At 41.5% G+C, this 19,270-nt stretch overlaps 1 protein-coding gene across 3 annotated transcripts; it reads left to right on the forward strand.

Annotated features, from left to right (window-relative positions):
- Positions 1 to 357: 357 nt before the first annotated feature.
- On the forward strand, positions 358 to 18,439 carry numa1 (nuclear mitotic apparatus protein 1). Of its 3 annotated transcripts, XM_053239743.1 has the most exons (24): positions 358 to 475; positions 2,787 to 2,834; positions 2,935 to 3,026; positions 3,250 to 3,329; positions 3,465 to 3,538; positions 3,783 to 3,854; positions 4,800 to 4,890; positions 5,139 to 5,274; positions 5,607 to 5,743; positions 5,941 to 6,052; positions 6,275 to 6,392; positions 6,528 to 6,668; positions 7,197 to 7,316; positions 7,650 to 13,097; positions 13,202 to 13,411; positions 13,686 to 13,849; positions 14,108 to 14,384; positions 14,623 to 14,809; positions 15,362 to 15,498; positions 15,854 to 16,132; positions 16,256 to 16,342; positions 16,549 to 16,704; positions 17,099 to 17,134; positions 17,495 to 18,439. In XM_053239743.1, the coding sequence occupies exons 2-23, from the start codon at positions 2,793 to 2,795 to the stop codon at positions 17,123 to 17,125; spliced, it is 8,187 nt and encodes a 2,728-aa protein (XP_053095718.1). In that variant the 5' UTR covers positions 358 to 475; positions 2,787 to 2,792; the 3' UTR covers positions 17,126 to 17,134; positions 17,495 to 18,439. The 3 variants fall into 3 exon arrangements, with proteins under 3 accessions (XP_053095718.1, XP_053095717.1, XP_053095719.1); XM_053239742.1 differs by lacking the exon at positions 17,099 to 17,134; XM_053239744.1 differs by lacking the exon at positions 17,099 to 17,134 and having other exon boundaries at positions 14,111 to 14,384.
- Positions 18,440 to 19,270: the final 831 nt, after the last annotated feature.

The following is a 19,270-nucleotide window of genomic DNA, read 5'->3' on the forward strand; positions in this document are numbered from 1 at the left end:
AAAAAAAGTGAATTCGAGTGAAATTTGCAGACATGGCAACACGACATGTTTCTCGAACTTGTCGTTTACAGGCTGTAGTAGAAGAAACGATTTATAAAGAAGTTTCTCGAAATTATACATAAAAATGAGCATTCAGAGATATAAAGTGTAATCCAAAAGTAATGCAAAACTATATTTCTGTTTTAAAAAAATGTTTAAATAAATAATTGCCTGTGCGGGAATTCACTTCCGGCATCAGTGTGACGCGTCCACCTCGAATCTTCATTGGCTCTTTTTGTCTTGCACCAACCAATGAAACAAGAGATATGGGACTACGTCACATTTCGAGACATCCAATCAGATGACTTGGTCGCAGCTCAAAAAACTCCAGCTAGGCGAGCGCAGTGGTTTGAAAAGTTGGTGTATGAGGACAGTTAGATTCTGTTTATATTATCTGAACTAATGTTCAGCTTTTTAAGCTTTTTGGACTAAAAAGGTGAGTTAATGATTGTTTACTCTGTACTTACATTATATTATATTATAATTATTTTATATTAGTCCAGTTTTGTGTGTGGGTTTGTTGTTTAAAAGGTAACACTGGGTAAAACTGAATGTTTGTTAACGTTGTTTTGTTTACTAGGTAAACCAACTAGGTAGTTTATGTTATTAGCAGGCGACTAGATTCAATGGACAACTGTAAGCTTTGTTTAGAAAATATTAAAAATACAGTTTTTACTCGGAACAATAATAAATTTAACTCAGCAACGAGGCGTGTCGATGTAGAAACCGGGGTGTGCTTATATACGGGGTTTTACGGTAACCAGCAGGCGCATGGAGGGGGGTAAAAATTACTTCTTGTCAGTTTTTGTTTAAAAAATAGACAAGTTTACGTTCATACTTTATTAATTCCTGTAGCTAGCATCTTTTTCATGGAATGCAATCTTTGTTTTGTATAAGTTTGCTCTACGAAAACATTTTTTGTAACAAACATCTCAGCTCTATACTATATTGTAGTAACTAGATAACTATTTTATTCATGATAAAAATCTACTCTGTTGTTTGACACTTTGGGGAAAAAGTGTAAGAGAAAATACTGAATATACTGCTTTGTAAGAAATAATAATATGCCTTCAATTTTTGAGATTTAAAAAGCTTAATTTCAATAAGCAGACAAAATAAACCGTAAAGCAACGTGTATACGCGCACAGCAGTTTCTACCACACAAAGTGTTACAGAAAACTACTACTTTAAACTACTGTTTTAAACACTTTTTAGATCTGGTTTTAAATAAACTACACATCCTGTTAGGTTACACTGTGTCATAGGAACATCTCTAGCTGGTAAAATACTTAATTTATTCTGTATATACTGCTGGTGTACTGATTATAATAACATGTCATATTAACCCTATTATATTGGCCTGTATTTTGGGACCAAGTCTTCTAATCCTCCAGTTTAATACCAAGCAGGTTACTTATTTTGGTGTCAGTATGTTTATCAGCGATGTATTCGTACTCATACATTTTCTGAAAAATGGTATCGATGTATCAATAAATTTTTAATATCATTGTTTACATCACAGCAGCCAATCCATTTGAGCTTCAATCATCACAATAATCACAAAGTTTCTTTCCATTTTTTGCAGCTATTACTCAAAATCCATCCAAACATACGTATAAAATTATTTTGGAAACAATCAAGTGTATCCTAATACATATTTAAATGCTGAAATGACGAAAGTAATTAAGAAAATCCGATATCATATTTATCATTTGGGTTACTAAGAGTTGAGTGGAATGTCAGAACAAAATGGCCGCCTGGTTTTACTTTTACTCGAGCAACAGTTTGTTTGTCCAGAGAGATATGCATCCGTTTTGTTAAACTTCCAGCGACTCAAGCAGAATGTAGTCGTTTTCTTTAATCGCAGATCTATCGTTAGAAGATCTTCATTATATAATCTGACATGGGGAGCACACGTTCCTGTGATAGTAAAACCTGTTACAGAATCCACCAAGATTTTTTTGGGATCATGTCGTACAGTGGCGCTGTGCCATATCGTATCGTCCATGATGTACTCAAACAATTCCTCCCCACGATAAGAATTTGTCGTCCCGCGATATTGACATCTCACACATAGAATGAGAAGGAACATGGTGGAAGGCGGAGTTCCAACCCTAGATGAGGAAGAAGAATTAATCTTCAAAAAGGAGCTTCCTCCGTAACATGGAAGTGGTTCAGATACAGAAGATCGGATGCGAATCAGACGGCACTCGAGATGTGACGGCTGATGTGACTTGTGGCCAGAAAGATAGTGTTGATATAGTGTTACTATTTTCATATCGTCATTTAAAAAAATACCATGAAATATCACGATATAGTTTTAAGTCAATATCGCCCATCCCTGTCGTACAGTGTGACAAGAGTGCTGTTCAGTCTATAAGCAGAGACGAGGACTTTATTTGACATCTTTATCTCTGCTATCTTTACGTCAAGGACAAGGAAGTTTCCTCTCTCACTCACCATCACGGTCATACCTTAAAAAAGAAATAAATAAATCCCTCTGACGCACCCTTACCCACTGTCATCCAGTCTATCCAATTATAGACACGTCAGATATTTGCGATTCTTTTTATGAGATGAGAAGTTTTTAATGTCTGACACTTTTTCAACACTATTGTCTAATAAAATACCGAAATGTTTACGGGTGCGATGACGTAGCTGCGGGTCGCTACTCTGGTGAAAATAGCAGTGGATGGAGCTTTTGTGAAGCAGGTGTGTCATTTCTTTGACTGATCTCGTCCTTTCAGACAGTGATGGCACTGCATCCAGCCAAGGAGGAGGCGCTTCTGGTGTGGGTATGTCCGCTCTATCACTCTTCCTACTGTCTTTAATTATCATAACCCTTTCTCGATATACAAGATGATAACATGATGTACGGTGAAATGTTTATTGCAGATCAACGGTCTGCAGCTGGACAGTCTGCAGCCGGTGCAGCGAATCACACAGCTGCAGGATGGAAATCTGCTCCTCAAACTCGTCTATAAACTGTGAGTCATGAGTTATGGGGAAAAAAAAAAAAAAGGAACAGGAGTGTCTACAATTTGTAATAATTATATCGGTAAAATTAAGCAGACCAGAAAGTCGAGTGCATCACTAGAATCGCTAAGCTTGCACAATAGTGGGAAACGTAGAGATGGTCGTCTTCGCTTTACGTGGTACAGCGTGTTCGTACTTTAAAATGAACTCCTATTCACTGATTGGTTGTTGTAGGAAAGGGGAGGAGCCCAGCCAGGCTCCTGTGCACCTGCCTCAAGCAGAAAGGCTGTCAATCATCTCTGACTTCCTCCACAGTAAGTTTTACATTCCAGCTGTCTGACTGCCTGGCTTTCTATCTAGTTGTTTGCATCGCTCTATATATTTATCCAGCAGTCTGGACTGACGTTTGTTCATGTCGTTGTTTTCTCCTCCTCTTCCTCCTCCTCCAGGTGTGTGTCATGTGGAAGAGTGTGTCCTCCTCACACTGGCCAAGGGAAAGATGCTAGAGTTGGAGCTCACCAAGGTGGGTGTGCACTTAAGCATGTCGTTAGGACATTTCAAAGGCATTGAATGCTTAAAAAGCTCAAATTCTCTTTATATATTTGTAGCCGTGGGAGTAGCAAGGGATTTAATGGAAGCAATGTATGAGCAGATAAACCAATAAATATACAGACTGTGAGATAGCTATGTAATATTTTAAGAAATATTTGTTCTCTCTATACAGTATATAGTTTGTGTGTGTGTGTTAACTGTGTTTGTGTGTTTAGGTTGTGCTGCTCCTGTGCTACTACGGACTCGTTAACAACAATCTGGTGCCCAAAGTGGAGTTTGAAACCGAGGTAACAATTAAATGTCACATGATACTTCACAAGACATCACAATAAATAATATACAGTAGCTACAAGCAGCGATTTAAGGGGCCAAGCACTTTCTGGTCCCACACCTTAGCAATGGAGGAAATCCGGGAGCCAGAGTGACCATCATCGCTTGTACCGTTCTGAGTTGCAAATGAACTCAAATCTTGTTTGTTAACATCAGGTTATGTTGCGAAGCATATGTACCAAGTTTGGTGTCAATACGTAAAAGTGTTGCTGAGACAGTGGCCTCACTTCCTGTTTGGCAACTTCACACTCAAATTTGTTTACCTGTTACAGACAAATTGTGTTTAAAAAATAAAATAAAAAAAAAAAAACGCGAGATATGTTTTGTTCAGCTTGCTTTGACGATGCAGTTGTTGAAATTTTTATAAACATTAGGTAAAGTTTCTAGAAGAAGAAGCAAAAAACACAGGTTTTTGTTCAAATTCAAAACGACGACTTTTGCATATCACAAATCCGTTACATCGAGAACACCCGGCACCTTCCAGCGAATAAAGAGAACGAAGAATTATTGTAAGTTATTCCACCCCTTAGAGGTGAATTTAGACAAAATGACTGTAATTGAAATAATAAAAATAATAATAATAATAATAATAACAGCAAAAAAAAAACATACATTAATAGTAGGGCGCATCTTTGGTGCTTGGCCCCCTAAATATGCATTATGATATTTATGGGACTATGTGTTTAATTTAATTAATTAATGTAAAGCAAACTAGGTAACTGATTGAAAACCAGCAGTGGTTGTAATAAAGTGTGTGTGAGTGCTGATGTGGATCAAAAGAATGGAAACTGGAATAAATGTTTGTGTTTGGAAGAACATCATGTGTCCCTTTACTTAGCAATAAAAAACACCTGTTCATCTCTCTCTCTCTCTCTCTCTCTCTCTCTCTCTCACTCACTCAGCTGCAGATGGCGACCATGTTGCGTTATGTTCAGCAGGGAGCGAGCGGTCTGTCTCTGCGTGAAGGTCTGGACAAACTCCTCACCACAAGCTGTAAGTGTCCACTAAAACCTTCACTCTATAAGGGTTTTCATAGCACCTGGAACAGACACCCCAGCAGCAAGACAGTCTAAAATATTAAATTATTAAACCCTAAAAAGTTAAACGATGTAGAATGGCCTTTTCTGTATAATATCTATTCTGTGCAGTATGAAGTATAAAGTTCTTAGTGGCTTTAAAGTATGATTATCACATTATTGTATGTTCTTTTATATAATCCAGTGTATCTTTGTCTCTCTTAGCTCTGATCCACACTTCGTCTGTGAGCAGTATGTCCTCTCACAGCGAGGACGGCTCGCCCGTTTTCTCCCGGTCACGCCGCTCACCGCTCGTCGACTTTGTCGAGCTCAACACCGTGGCCTCCAGCTCGTTTGTCGGGTAACGTTCAGACATCCACCTCTCTGTATGTCTGTCACTACATATATATACTGTATAGCCTGTCTGCCCGTCTATAACTTGGTCATATTGTCCACTCAAGGAGTGCTCAAGGAGTTTAAGAAAACACTCTAACATGTCTAACCCACCTACTTAACCATCAGAGAGCTCATCTTGGGGGGGAAAAAACAAATCTTAGCTAATGCACCTTTAAGTTTTATCACTTCTGCCTGTCTGTGTGTCTATGTGTATATGTAAAGTAAATTTTGATATAAAGCAAGCATGTGTTGTTCATCTACATTTATTCTGTTTGATTATTCTTGTGTGTGTGTCAGCTCTCCGCTGCAGGAGCTGATGAGCACGCCTCAGGTGCAGGTGAAGCGGCTGCGTAAGGAGTTAGCACGTGAGGAAGACGTGCGAGACGAACTAGAACGAGAGCTGGCTGAGCGCATCACCCTCCTCTCAGAGAAAGGTAAACGCCACAAATAAGAAATATGGCCTCGTTTTCACGTTACGATTCTCTCAGCGTGGAACAGGTTTACTGTGTGTGCATGTCAGAGGGAGTTGAGGATCTGAACTGGCAAATGACTACCCTCTAGAGATGTTCAGTATTAGATTTATTACATATTCCTCATCCTCGCTCTCTCTCTCTCTCTCTCTCTTCTGCAGAGGGACAGATCAGTCAGCTTCAGCACAGGCTGCAGCGCTTGCAGAGGGATCAGGAGGAGATGGAGAAGGAGCACAAAGCTACACTGACTGAGCTGCAGCAGAAGAACGATGGGTAACCATTCTATAACTCGGTTATTCTCGCATTCTCTCATTCACAGTCTAATCCTAATTTAAATCACAGTAAAATCTTCTCTGAATCAAAAAATAATGCGGGTTTTGGAGTAGGAAAACTCGAGCCATTATTAACTCATTAGAGCTTCATGGCCGTGTATTAGACATGTTGGAAATCGTATCACATTTAGGCATACCTATGTTTAATTTTTTTCTTTTCCAGTCTCCTCACGCGGGTACACGAGGTCCTAAAGCAGTGTCGAGACCTTAAAACAGACAACAGTCAGAAAGAGAGACGGATTGACGAGCTGATGGAGGAGAATGGCACTCTCGCCGCACAGGTATGATTATTTATTTATTCTTTTTTTTTTTTTTTCTCAAACTGATGTGAGACAAAGCTTTGCAGCAAGACTTTTATAATAGTAATCCTTTCTAATTTATCGTCACTTTAAAAAAAAATTTTTTTTTTGCACCAGGTGAGAAACGCCTTCGCCCAGCTTGCGAGGGCCGAGGAGGAAGTCGCTAAAATAACAGAAGCTCACGATTCGTCCCAGACGGAGTGGGGGAACAGGAGGGACTTGCTGCAGAGAGAGCTAAGCCAGGCCCTCACGGACAGGGTGACTACACACTTTTTTTAAAAAAAAAAAAAAAATTTTTTCCATAAATTGTTGTATTTCTAGAATTCCATGGTTTCCATGTACCTTGTTCCTTCCTCATTTTACACGTTCTCATGGATGCTACAGTAGAAAATGAAGGATAAATAATAAATAAGTGTTCAAGATATGGTGCAAATTAGAACATGATAAAAATCTGGCATAAAAATAGGAAATATAAATACTATTCATCATAAATAAGAGTGGTGCGGTGGTTAAAAAAATATATATACAGTAAAGGTACTCTTGGTCATATTTACATGAGATAGTGTTCAAATTTAGGCAATGTGATGACTAAGTGTTGATGTGAACGTATTTTAATATGTGTGTAGAATATTGGAGTATATCGTGTAACTGATTGTTGGCATTTTTCTAAAATAGTATTAAACATCTGTTGTTTTTATACACTATTTCTGACTAATGTTATTTTCTTGCCGTTTTCCTCTGTCCTTCCTGACGTCTTTTTCCGGCTGTTTTCACACCGTCGTTCAGGAATGTCTTACTGAGCAAATTCAGATCTTACAAGGAAAGATCTCCGTTTTGGAGGATGAACTCGCCAAACTCTCACAGCAACCCCAAGAGAAAGGTGAAGTCCTGGGACCGATTGTAGAGGTAGGTGTTATGGTCTATATTATCTTTTCTCCCAAATTTCATAGGAATGCAAAACAGCTGATTTTATGGGTTTTTGTTTTGTTGACACATTTGGAGCATTTATGATATTTCTTATACGTATCGTATTGTATACAAGGTATAGTTTTTAACACAAACTGAGGTGGATTTTTCTGCTCTAGATCCTGCAAGGCTTGTTTTAATGTAGTATGAAAACATTAAAATAATAAAGTAATAAATAAAAACACTAACATTATTGGTATTCTTCCCGTAAGACATATTTTGCTTATCGTCTTTTCTTTATTTCTTTTAAAATGCCAATCCTGACCTCCGCAGCGAGAGGAACTGATGCAGGAACTCGCAGACTTGACTCTAAAACTTTCCCAACTTGAAGAAACCATTTCCCTCCTTGAGAAGCAGAAAATGGCCGTCGAAACACTATTAGCAGAAGAGAGAAGGTCTTTCGAAAAGGAAACCCTGCGCTTGGAGGGACGTATCTCAGATCTTCAGCAGTCGCTAAACAATATACAAGCAGAGAAGGAAGCTCAGGAACAGGCCTCAAGGAACAAACAGGACACTCTTACCTCCCAGATAGCAGCTTTGGAAACTGAACTGACTCGTCTTCAACAGCTAGAAGTCCAGCTAACAGCAGAGATCGCTGCATCTGCTGAACTTCGGCAGCAACGTGGGGTGCTGGAGGCAAAGGTCGCCTCATTGGAGGATATGGTTAATATGCTACAATCCAAGTGCCAAAACATGGAGGCAGAAAATACAGCACAGCAGGAAATTCTTAATGCTGTCAGGGCTGACCTGCAAAATGCCCAAATTTCCCTTGTGGAATACGAAAAAAAGTTGGCAGGCCATCAAAAAGTGGTAGAGGAGAATGCCTCTCTCCGTGCCAGAATCTCTGCATTGGATGATACCATTGCAAATCTGCAAACTGAGATTGATGCCGAGAGGAAAAGAGGCGATGAGCTTCTTACAGCGAAAGAGAAGCAGACAGCTTTGATGGACGAAAAGTTCCAAAAACAGGAGCAAAAAGCTCAGGAGATGTATGCAGAACTAGAGACTCTGAGCCAAGAACTTCGCAAAATGAAGCATCAGAACCTTGATGCTGAATCACGTATAGAGAAGTTAACCCAAGAAGGAACAGACCTTAAAGCAAGTCTAGCAGAGGAGCGAGATCGAGGCCAGGCACAACTGGATCTAGTAAACAAGGCCAAAGAGGCGAGGGAGATGGAACTGCGGCAAATTATTACAGAAAATCAGAGCAAAATATCAGAGTTACAGAGTAAGATTGAGGGAACTGTTGAGTCACTGAAGCAAAGCGAATCTGAACTGTCAGTGCTGAAAGAAAAAATTATTTCTAAAGATGGAGAACTCGTCATACAACAACAGGAACTGGCCCACCTTCAAAATAAGGCAGACAATCTGCAAAGGCAGCTCTTGGAAGTTGAAGGGCTTTCACAACAACTGAGACAGGATGTGGTATCTAAAGACAGGGAAGTCCAACACTTGAAGGTGGAGCTTGAACAGAAAGAAGGAGAGATCCAGTCCCTTAAGGTCAGCCTTCAGTCTATTGAGGTGAGGTCCACTGAAATGCGTGATCTTCACCAGAAGGAAGTTGAACAGCAGAGGCTTGCTATCGCAGACCTGAAGTTGCAACTTGCTGAAGCTGAGAAACTTATCTTGGAGAAAGTTAAAACTCTGGAAGATCTTGCCCAGCAGTTAAAGGACTTAAAGGAAGAACTTTCCATCGAAAGGCAGAGAGTTGCTACATTGGAAATTAGTTTCAAGGCTTCAAAAGAGGCCCATGAAATCCAGGAGCAGACTTTGAGACTGGAGGTTACACAACTGCAGCAGGAGAATGATGGACATTTGAAGAAGTTGGAAGAGTCATTAAATGAGATTAATTCCCTCAAGGAGGAAATGTCCCGCCAACAGGATGTTGCACTCCAGAAGGAACGAGAGGTTTCTGTTTTAGCAGCACAAAACAAATCTCTGGAGGAAAACTTTGGTCAACTTCAGAATAAACTAGCAGAGGTGACTACACTAGCTACAGAAAGACAATCTGAGCTACTCAAGCTTCAAGAGGAGGTCCAGCATCAAGAGAATCTCAGAGCAAAAGCTCAGGAAATTGAGGAGACTCAATGTAATGAGCTTCAAAGAGAGGTAACTGAACTTCAAGCTAGAGTTCAGGAGCTTACTAGTCTTGCTTCTGAAAGAGACATACAGCTTAGTTCTCTTTGTGAAAAGATGAAAGAACAGGAAGTCTACAGCCAGAAACACCTTCAGAAAGCTGAAGAAGCTCTTCAGAAAGAACTTGAGAACGTAGTAGACTTGAAAGGGCAACTTGAGTCTGCTAAGCATCAGACTGCAGCTAAAAACGAGCTTTTGGAGTCAACGGAAGAAAAGCTGAAACAAATGGAGCTCATGTACCAACAGAAAGAGACCCTTGCTAGTGAAGCTTGTCAGGCCAAGGAAACTTTAGAGAGAACAGTGACTGAGCTTTGCAGTAAGCAGAAGCAAGATTTGGACAGGTACCAGCAAGATTTAGAGACCTTGACAAAGGACAAGGAACACCTGTCTTTGGTGAATGCATCGCTCCAGAGTGAATGCCAGACCTTGCAGACAGAGAGCAAGGAGCAACAGGAGACATTAAATGCATTTAAGGCTGACCTGCAGAGCACCCAAGATCAATATGAGAGAGATCTAGAAGCCCTGAAGAAGGAAAAGGAGCATCTCCAGGATGAGTGCCAGAGCTTGCAGACTGAGAACAAGGGACAGCAAGAGGCTCTGAATACCCTGAAGGCTGATCTTCAGAAAACCCAAGAAGGGTATCAGAAAGATTTGGAGATCATGAAAAAAGAGAAGGAACATCTCTCTTCAGTAAAACAGTCCCTCCAGATGGAGTGTCAGAACTTACAGACAGAGAATAAGGTGCAGCTGGAGGAGTTAAATGTCCTGAAGGCTGACTTACAGAGCACCCGAAATGGGTATCAGCAAGAGATAGAAACATTAAAGAATGAGAAGGAACATCTCTCTTCAGTGACCCAGTCCCTCCAGAGTGAGTGCCAAACCTTGCAGGCAGAGAAAACTGGGCAACAGGAGGAGTTGAACGCCATCAAGGCTGACCTGCAAGAAAACAAAGATAAATATGAAAAAGATCTGGAGATCTTGAAGAATGAGAAGGATCAGCTCTCTTCTGTGAACCAGTCCCTCCAGACTGAGTACCAAACCTTGAAAGTAGAGTACAAGGAACAACAGGAGACACTTAATGCTCTCAAGGTAGACCTACAGAATGCCCAAGATGGGTTCCAACAAGAGTTAGAAACTTTGAAGAAGGAACAGGAACATCTCTGTTCTGTGAACCAGTCCCTCCAGAGTGATTGCGAGAACCTGCAGGCAGAGAAAACAGGGCAACAGGAGGAGTTGAATGCCCTCAGGGCTGACCTGCAAAAAAGCAAAGATAAATACGAAAAAGATATGGAAACCTTGAAGAATGAGAAGGAACAACTTGCATTAGTGAACCAGTCCCTCCAGAGTGAGTGCCAGAACCTGCAGGCAGTGAAAACGGGGCAAGCGGAGGAGTTAAATGCCCTCAAGGCTGACCTGCAAGAAGGCAAAGATAAATACCAAAAAGACCTAGAGACTTTGAAGAATGAAAAGGAACACCTCTCTTCTGTGAACCAGTCCCTTCAGACTGAGTGCCAAACCTTGCAAGCAGAGAACAAGGGACAACAGGAGATGCTTAATGCTCTCAAGGTAGACCTACAGAATGCCCAAGATGGGTTCCAACAAGAGTTAGAAACTTTGAAGAAGGAACAGGAACATCTCTGTTCTGTGAACCAGTCCCTCCAGAGTGATTGCGAGAACCTGCAGGCAGAGAAAACAGGGCAACAGGAGGAGTTGAATGCCCTCAGGGCTGACCTGCAAGAAAGCAAAGATAAATACGAAAAAGATATGGAAACCTTGAAGAATGAGAAGGAACAACTTGCATTAGTGAACCAGTCCCTCCAGAGTGAGTGCCAGAACCTGCAGGCAGTGAAAACGGGGCAAGCGGAGGAGTTAAATGCCCTCAAGGCTGACCTGCAAGAAGGCAAAGATAAATACCAAAAAGACCTAGAGACTTTGAAGAATGAAAAGGAACACCTCTCTTCTGTGAACCAGTCCCTTCAGACTGAGTGCCAAACCTTGCAAGCAGAGAACAAGGGACAACAGGAGATGCTTAATGCTCTCAAGGTAGACCTACAGAATGCCCAAGATGGGTTCCAACAAGAGTTAGAAACTTTGAAGAAGGAACAGGAACATCTCTGTTCTGTGAACCAGTCCCTCCAGAGTGATTGCGAGAACCTGCAGGCAGAGAAAACAGGGCAACAGGAGGAGTTGAATGCCCTCAGGGCTGACCTGCAAGAAAGCAAAGATAAATACGAAAAAGATATGGAAACCTTGAAGAATGAGAAGGAACAACTTGCATTAGTGAACCAGTCCCTCCAGAGTGAGTGCCAGAACCTGCAGGCAGTGAAAACGGGGCAAGCGGAGGAGTTAAATGCCCTCAAGGCTGACCTGCAAGAAGGCAAAGATAAATACCAAAAAGACCTAGAGACTTTGAAGAATGAAAAGGAACACCTCTCTTCTGTGAACCAGTCCCTTCAGACTGAGTGCCAAACCTTGCAAGCAGAGAACAAGGGACAACAGGAGATGCTTAATGCTCTCAAGGCAGACCTACAGAATGCCCAAGATGGGTTCCAACAAGAGTTAGAAACTTTGAAGAAGGAACAGGAACATCTCTGTTCTGTGAACCAAAAAGATCTGGAAACCTTGAAGAATGAGAAGGAACAGCTTGCTTTAGTGAACCAGAGCCTCCAGGCAGAGAAAATGGGGCAAGCGGAGGAGTTAAATGCCCTCAAGGCTGATCTGCAACAAAACAATGATAAATACCACAAAGATCTGGAGACCTTAACGAACGAGAAGGATCATCTTGCCTCAGTGAACCAGTCCCTTCATGAAGACCTTGAGGCAGCCCAGAAGGTGCGAGCAGAACTGATCTCTGTCAAAGAAGTCGCTCAACAGCGAGAAAATGAGCATGAAAACCAAGTTAAGGAACTACAGATGAAGATTAAAGAATTTTCAACACTAGCTGTTGAAAGAGAGGCTGAAGTTAAAAATCTTCACCTAGAAGTAAAGCAGCAAGAAGCTTCAAGGCTCAGCGCTCAAGAATCTGAGAAGGCTCTAAGAGCTGAATTACAGACAAAGGTTCCTCAACTTCAAATCCAGGTTGAAGAAGCCTCTAAACTTGCATCTGAGAGAAAGTCTGAGCTGAGTTTGCTCCAAGATCAGTATAAGGAGTCTGAGAAGCAGAAGCAAGATGCCTGTCAGGCTAACGAAGTCTTGGAGAAAGCAGTTTCTGAGCTGCGCCTCAAGCAAAAACGAGAGCTTGAGGAGTACCATCAGCAACTGGAAGCCTTGGGAAAGGAGAAAGATGCCCTTACCACTGTAAACCAGTCCCTCCTGGCTGAGAGAGAGGCACAACAGGAGGCTCTGAATGACCTACAGAGTGGCTTGCAGCAGGAGGTGAAGACACTGAAAAAAGAAAAGGAGCATCTGTCTTCAGTAAACCAATCACTTCAGAGGGAGTGTGATGTGTCTCAGAGACTCGGAGCAGAGCTGGAGGCGATGGTGAAAGAGCACACTGAATCAATCCGGGCTATGAAGGAGGATATCCAGAAGAAAGAGAAGCAGAACCAAGAACTACAGAAAACAGTGGAGCACTACAAAGGACAGGTTAGGATCATCTCTTTTTCTTTTATGCCAGAATGTTGTACCAAATGGAGTTATTCAAGTTCAGCGTATCAATGCTCTCTCTTTGCTTTTCCTGTTCCCTACAGGTAGAAAAGGCAAAAACTCATTACAATGGTAAAAAACAACAACTCCTGGAGGAGCAGGAAGCACGTCAGACCCTTCAGGCCTCTTTGGAAACCAATGAGAGAGAGGCAAAGACTTTGAAGGCTGAGCTAAAACTTGTCTCCATGGAGCTGGAGAAGATCAAGGCATCTGAGAAGAGTTTGATGGTAAAGGTCAAGAACCTGGAGACGCAGGTCAGTGGATCATCATTAAACTCAAAATTCATTCCAGCTGTTAACCTTTGGGTTAGCAAAAGGTTTTCTAGCTAAATTAACCAGGTAGTTGAACAGCTGTCTTGGATTGTAACACGGCAGACTGTCACAAGGTTAGCAAAGTTTTAACTTTAACTAACTCAATAATGAAGACTTGCAAAGTGCATTGCAAGCACGTGTTCTAAATAGATGTTTGACAGTTTACATTTAAAAAGCTTTATGCATGTTATCAAAGACAACGTTTTTTGTGTTGTAGTTGGATTATGCAGACCGTCAGTTAAGAGAACAAAGAAAGCAGGGAAGCCAAAAGGTCCAGGTGAAACCCAGAGAAAGTGTTTACATGAAAAACCCAGACAATCCGCAGAATGCCAGCACGGACAGCCTGGACCTCGACCTGGATGATTCTCTGAATGCCATTGGGTAACTTCCTTATTTCTTTCCTGAAGATTACTTATCTGTAAGTGATCTTCACACAATATATTATATACTTGGTTGACCCATTTTGCCAGCCATTTCCACATGCAAGCATCTGTACACCTGTTTCAGTGGTTTTGTTTGCTTGGTTCAGACGTTGGGGGGGTTGGGAGGGTGCAAAAAAAGTGATGAAGTTGACATCACTACTGGAATCTCATTCTCTCTCTCTCATTCTCTCTCTCTCATTCTCTCTCTCTCTCTAAGTAGTAAACAGTCAGTGCCTGGTGAGTCCAGCACTCCTTTGGTCCGAAGTTCTGAACGATTAGCGGCAAAACGCCGCGCTCAAGACGGATCACTAGAGACTCTATTCTTCACTCCCATGATGCCGCGGGGCAAGAAACGTGACGACGCAGCCCAGGACCACAAATTAGAAAGCAGCATCACGTCACTCGGAGAGCTAACTCTTGACTCAGCGAGGAAGCCGAGCTCTTCGGTCCGGAGACGACGCACCACACAAGTCATCAACATCACTATGACCAAGGTGGCGATCAAGGAAACTTTGTACATTTTATTGCTTTATAGTAATATAGTGTGGTAAATAGCACAACGTGCGCTGTTTTGAATATCCGGGGATGCTGACGTTACGTTTGCTGATTTTCATGTTGTCATTATAACAGATTAGCGGTGTTTTATTTCATAGCAGCAATAATGAATTGTTTGGATGTTTTTTGACTTGGTTTGATTTTTTTTTTTTTTTATTAATGTTACGCTCTCTGTAGAAAACTCTCGGTGGTGCGGCAGACGCAGACGAATCTTTCTTCAGCCTGCACTCTGCTCAGTCGCAGCCCAATCTTGCCTCTCACAAAGCTCGTCCCATTTCAGCAGAGATCTTTGAGGATCCCAACAAACTTCTCAGCCTTCCTGGGTATCGCCGTAGCAATGCGCACGGCACCGTTCCCCCACGAGGTGAGTAAAACACATTTAACCATATTCCTCTTCATATGTTTGTGTCTATCTTTCTATCTATCTGCCTTTATTTCTGTTTGTCTTTCTTTCTTTCTTTGTATCTTTTTGCCTTTCTATCTTTGTATCTTTTTCTCTGCCTGTCTTTCTATTTTTTAATCTCTCCATCTCTGTGCTTGTCTTTCTTCTTATTTGTCTGTCTCTTTCTGTTTTTCTGTCTGTCTTTATCTTTGTATATTTGTCTCCAACTTTGTCTTCCTTTGTCTTTTTATTTCTGTCTGTCTATCTTTTTGTCTATTTTTATCTTTCTGTCTGTCTTTCTATTTGTCCATCTCTGTCTGTCTCTGTCATTGTCTATTTGTTTGTCTTTCTCTTTGTATCTTTGTTTGTCTGTCTACCTGTCTGTCTCTCTTTTTCTACCTGTTTGTCTCTCTTCACCTTTTTCTGTCATTCTTTCTTTCTGTCTCTCTGTCTTATTTATCTATCTTTGAATGATGCTTTTTTTAAATTAAGCAGCAGTTCACAAATTTAAATTTGTTCTCTGTCTGTCTGTAGCCTCAAGCGTGTTCTGTATAGGATCTGAGTATGAGCCGGACCACACTGCTGATGACTGGATGAGACTCGCAGAGCTGCAGTCGCGTAATAAAGCCTGTTTACCTCATCTGAAGAGCAGCTACCCGCTGGAGTCCAGGGTACAAACACAACTAGCTTTATAGAAAGAGTTAGCTGCTGTGGAAAGTAGCTAGCTGGCTCGCTTACACTAGCTAGCAAGATTCATACGCAGGTGGTGTTACGTTAGCTAGCTAGAAACAAACAGCTAACTCTCCTGTTCGCCTCCATATTGGTTAGACTTTATTTCTGTCCAAACATACTGTGGTATATCTCAGTTTGTCCAGTATACAGTAATCTTCATAGTAGAATCTAACCACTGCTCAGTGATGCTAGCTAGCTAATTCAACACACTACCTGTCTTTGTGTTAGCAAGCTAAGCGTAACCGTGAGATCGACTTTATCGACTCAACGTGGTTGTGCTATTCTCGCCTGCAGCCCAGCCTGGGTTTCTCGCACCTGCCTGTAACCGACGAGGACGTTCGTACCGGCGACCCTAACGAGACCATCCGCCGTGCCTCCATGATCCCCTCTCAGCTCAAGGACTCCGTCGCTAGTCACCGCCTCTCCCTAGCTCCGCCTGCTGCAGCTGCTCATGGCCACGCCCCCTCACAACGCGCACCCCAGGTCTCCAAAGCACGGGAACTGCGATCCACACGCAGCCCGCTGGCCCCTAAACGGCCCGCGATGCAAGTACAGGACTCGGACACGCCCGAGGTGAGGGCACTCGCGACATTATACACTCGCACAGTTCGACCTTGAAGTTCAGTAGATGCTTTAAATTACAAATATTTTTAAAATCTATTTCTGTTGTCTTTTTTTTTTTTTTTTCCTCTTCAGGCAAAGAAGGCAGTCAGCTGCTTCCCTCGAACTCCGAAAGGGAGGAACCTTCGCTCTAGCAACTCGCAGAACGTTGCACCCTCTCCGGTACGACTGTCTGTCGTGTGTGTGTGTGTGTGTGTGTGTGTGTGTGTGTGTGTGTGTGTGTGTGTGTGTGTGTGTGTGTGTGTCGCTTGTGTGTGCTTTTATTCATACGGCACTTTTCTGATACTCAGGTACACATTTTTGAGTGTTTTTCAGACTCTCAACCTTGTGTGTTTGTGTATGTGTGCGCGCATATGTGTGTGTTGCAGGCCGATCGGAGGCAGTCCATGGCGTTCGTGATCGATAATACTCCTAAAAAAGTTGTGCGTGGGGACAGCAGGCTGCAGCGCGGCATCAACAAATTCCGCAAATCCCCTCGCACCGCCAGCACGAAGTCACCAAAGATCATCAGCAGTGCGAAGAAGGTACGTGTGGAGGGTCGAAGGTCATGAAAATTAGCTTTAACCTTATAGACGATCTCTACTTCGCAATCCTGTTTAACCGATTCTGCTCATTAACTCCTTTCATGAAGAGAAAACGAGTGTTAGTGCTGGTCAGAGGGAGGGAGTGGGTGGGAGTGGAAGGTTGCAGTGGGTGCTGGAGTGAGTTCGGATGTTTTATAGCACTAAAAGACAGTAAGATGGAGCACAACTCGGTGGCTCTAACACGGGACAATCGTGTGAAAGTGAGTGTGCACCGTTGGTGTGATTTTTTTTACTTTCCTCACACTAAATCCGAGCTGTGTGTGTGTGTGTGTGTGTGTGTGTGTGTGTGTGTGTGTGTGTGTGTGTGTGTGTGTGTGTGTGTCCGTCCGAACAGAGCCCAGCCTTCGGCGGTTTGCTCTGATTAAATCAGGTAACGGTGTGCATATCATTAGTTTCTTCTCTGTCGTGGTTACGGGGACGTGGAAAAGGAACCATCTGGAGCACTAGTACTTGGTGTTTCACTCAGGAACTCCACACGACACGTTACCCGACCTTACGTTCTCACTAGCAAGCGACCGTGCGACACGAAGCTGCGTTTTCAGCAGCAAGCGATATTCGGATTAAAAAAAAAAAATTCCAGGCCCCGCCCACAAGCGATTTGTCTCTCGCTAGTGTGAACAGAGGGTAAAGAGTGTGTGCACCTGGATCACACGGGGGAGCTGGATTCATTTCTCTCCTGTAATAACACACTCTCTTCTTCTTCTTCTTCTTCTTCCTCTGTTCCTCACAGCTGATGAAGGTCAGGATGAAGATGTGAGACCGCGTCCTTCCTCGTCCTCTAAACAACGTGCAATAGGAACAACGTCAGGATTCTGATTTTTATATGACGAATGTTTGGGTGTGGATTTTTTTTTTTTGTTACATTTCTTATAAATGAATTATTTTCTATATATAGAATCAGAGGCATTTGAACTTTATTGCACTTATTGCTTTCATCTCATTGTGTGGATTTTTCAGTACTGATCATTGTGTTATTGCGGAGACCAAAATGACATCACTACACATTTTTTTTTTTTTTAAATTGCCATAAGACTGCTGTTCTTATCCTTTGTGAAAGAATTGATCTCGCTGCCTACATAGGCAGCCTCTGACCACCCTCTCTTCCACTATCTTCTGTGTGTTGTATATTGTGGCACATCGTAAAACTGATTATCGACACATCCCTACATTATAGCAGGTTTAAATCGTATGAGATGCTCTTGATAATTTACTAAATATTGCGATGTTCGTTGAATGGGCTCACACGCTTTTCTTTATTCCATTTCCACACAGCTGTAAATATTCAGAATCATTTATAATAGTTTATTTTTGGCTTTATATTTTGGTATTTTTAATTGTTTCCTCCTTTTTGTCTCTCTGTGGGTTTTTTTTTTTTTTTTTTTTTTTTTTCCTGTGTGCATTTTTAAATGCTTCTGGTTTGTCCATTTGATCTGTCATTATGTCATTATTATTTTTTTCTTTCACTCATATTCCACGATCCAACAATCCAAAAAGTGTTGAGCTAAGAGTTCATACTCACAACACTGATTTCTCAGTTAATCAGTATGTGTATATATTGTATTTTTCTTTCTTCATCTGTTATTTTTAAATGTTTGTCCTTGTGTTCCTTCTATTCTTTGCTTCATTTTCACCTTTAAAAGTTTTAGTTTCAGAAATTAAACTCTCATTGAAGTGACTCGGTGTGTGTGGTGTCTCTGGGTTGTTTTGTCTTTTTTTTTTTTCCTTCCCCATTTCTCGGCTTTACACTTTCATTTCTTTAATAATCGCTATAAGGATCAAAGTGCAAGACATTTTGCTTTTGCCACTTTTAATGCAGAGTCTTGGCTCTGTCTCAAATCGCTCCCTGCACACTAGAATTATGATTACACTAGGTATCTGTGGTGTCATGTAGCATGAGTTACAAAAACTGTTCATGAAATACCTCCAGAGGAACAGGCACTGATCACTAAAACCTAAAACGGTTACCCTAAACCTTGTGCTTCTAACCCGAGTCTGGTCTGGTGGGTGGGGCTGAGCTTGCACATCATGTTTTAGGAGTAATTCTGAAAACCTTGATGAATCAGTGCAGCAAGAACAAAGAAATAATGAGTATATAACTAAAAATGACTATATAAATAAAAATTAAAAATAACTTTACACAAACAGTAGGGTAAATCTGACAAAAACGGACAGATGCAGTTTTGCAGAGTCTTTTCAGTGGAAAAAGAAGAAGAAAAAAAAAAATTAATGCAAAGTGTCTAGAAGTCTCCAAATGACATCATTTATGAATTTGAATATTTATTGCTGCTTCACTGTGATGTGTTTTGCATATCAAAATGTGTTACTATTCTGAATATCAGAATAGATAAAACTCTAAATAATAGCTTATAACATTATAAGAAATGTCAACTTATGGTTTTATGATTTCTATCTATCAACACAGAAAAAAATGAAGTGGTTTTAGTGAGGAGTCGCAAAATAGACAAGAATGAAATGGTTATGGATGGAATGACTCATTTATTTACTG

This window comes from Pangasianodon hypophthalmus, chromosome 14, assembly GCF_027358585.1.
Source record: "Pangasianodon hypophthalmus isolate fPanHyp1 chromosome 14, fPanHyp1.pri, whole genome shotgun sequence".
NCBI lineage: Eukaryota > Metazoa > Chordata > Actinopteri > Siluriformes > Pangasiidae > Pangasianodon > Pangasianodon hypophthalmus.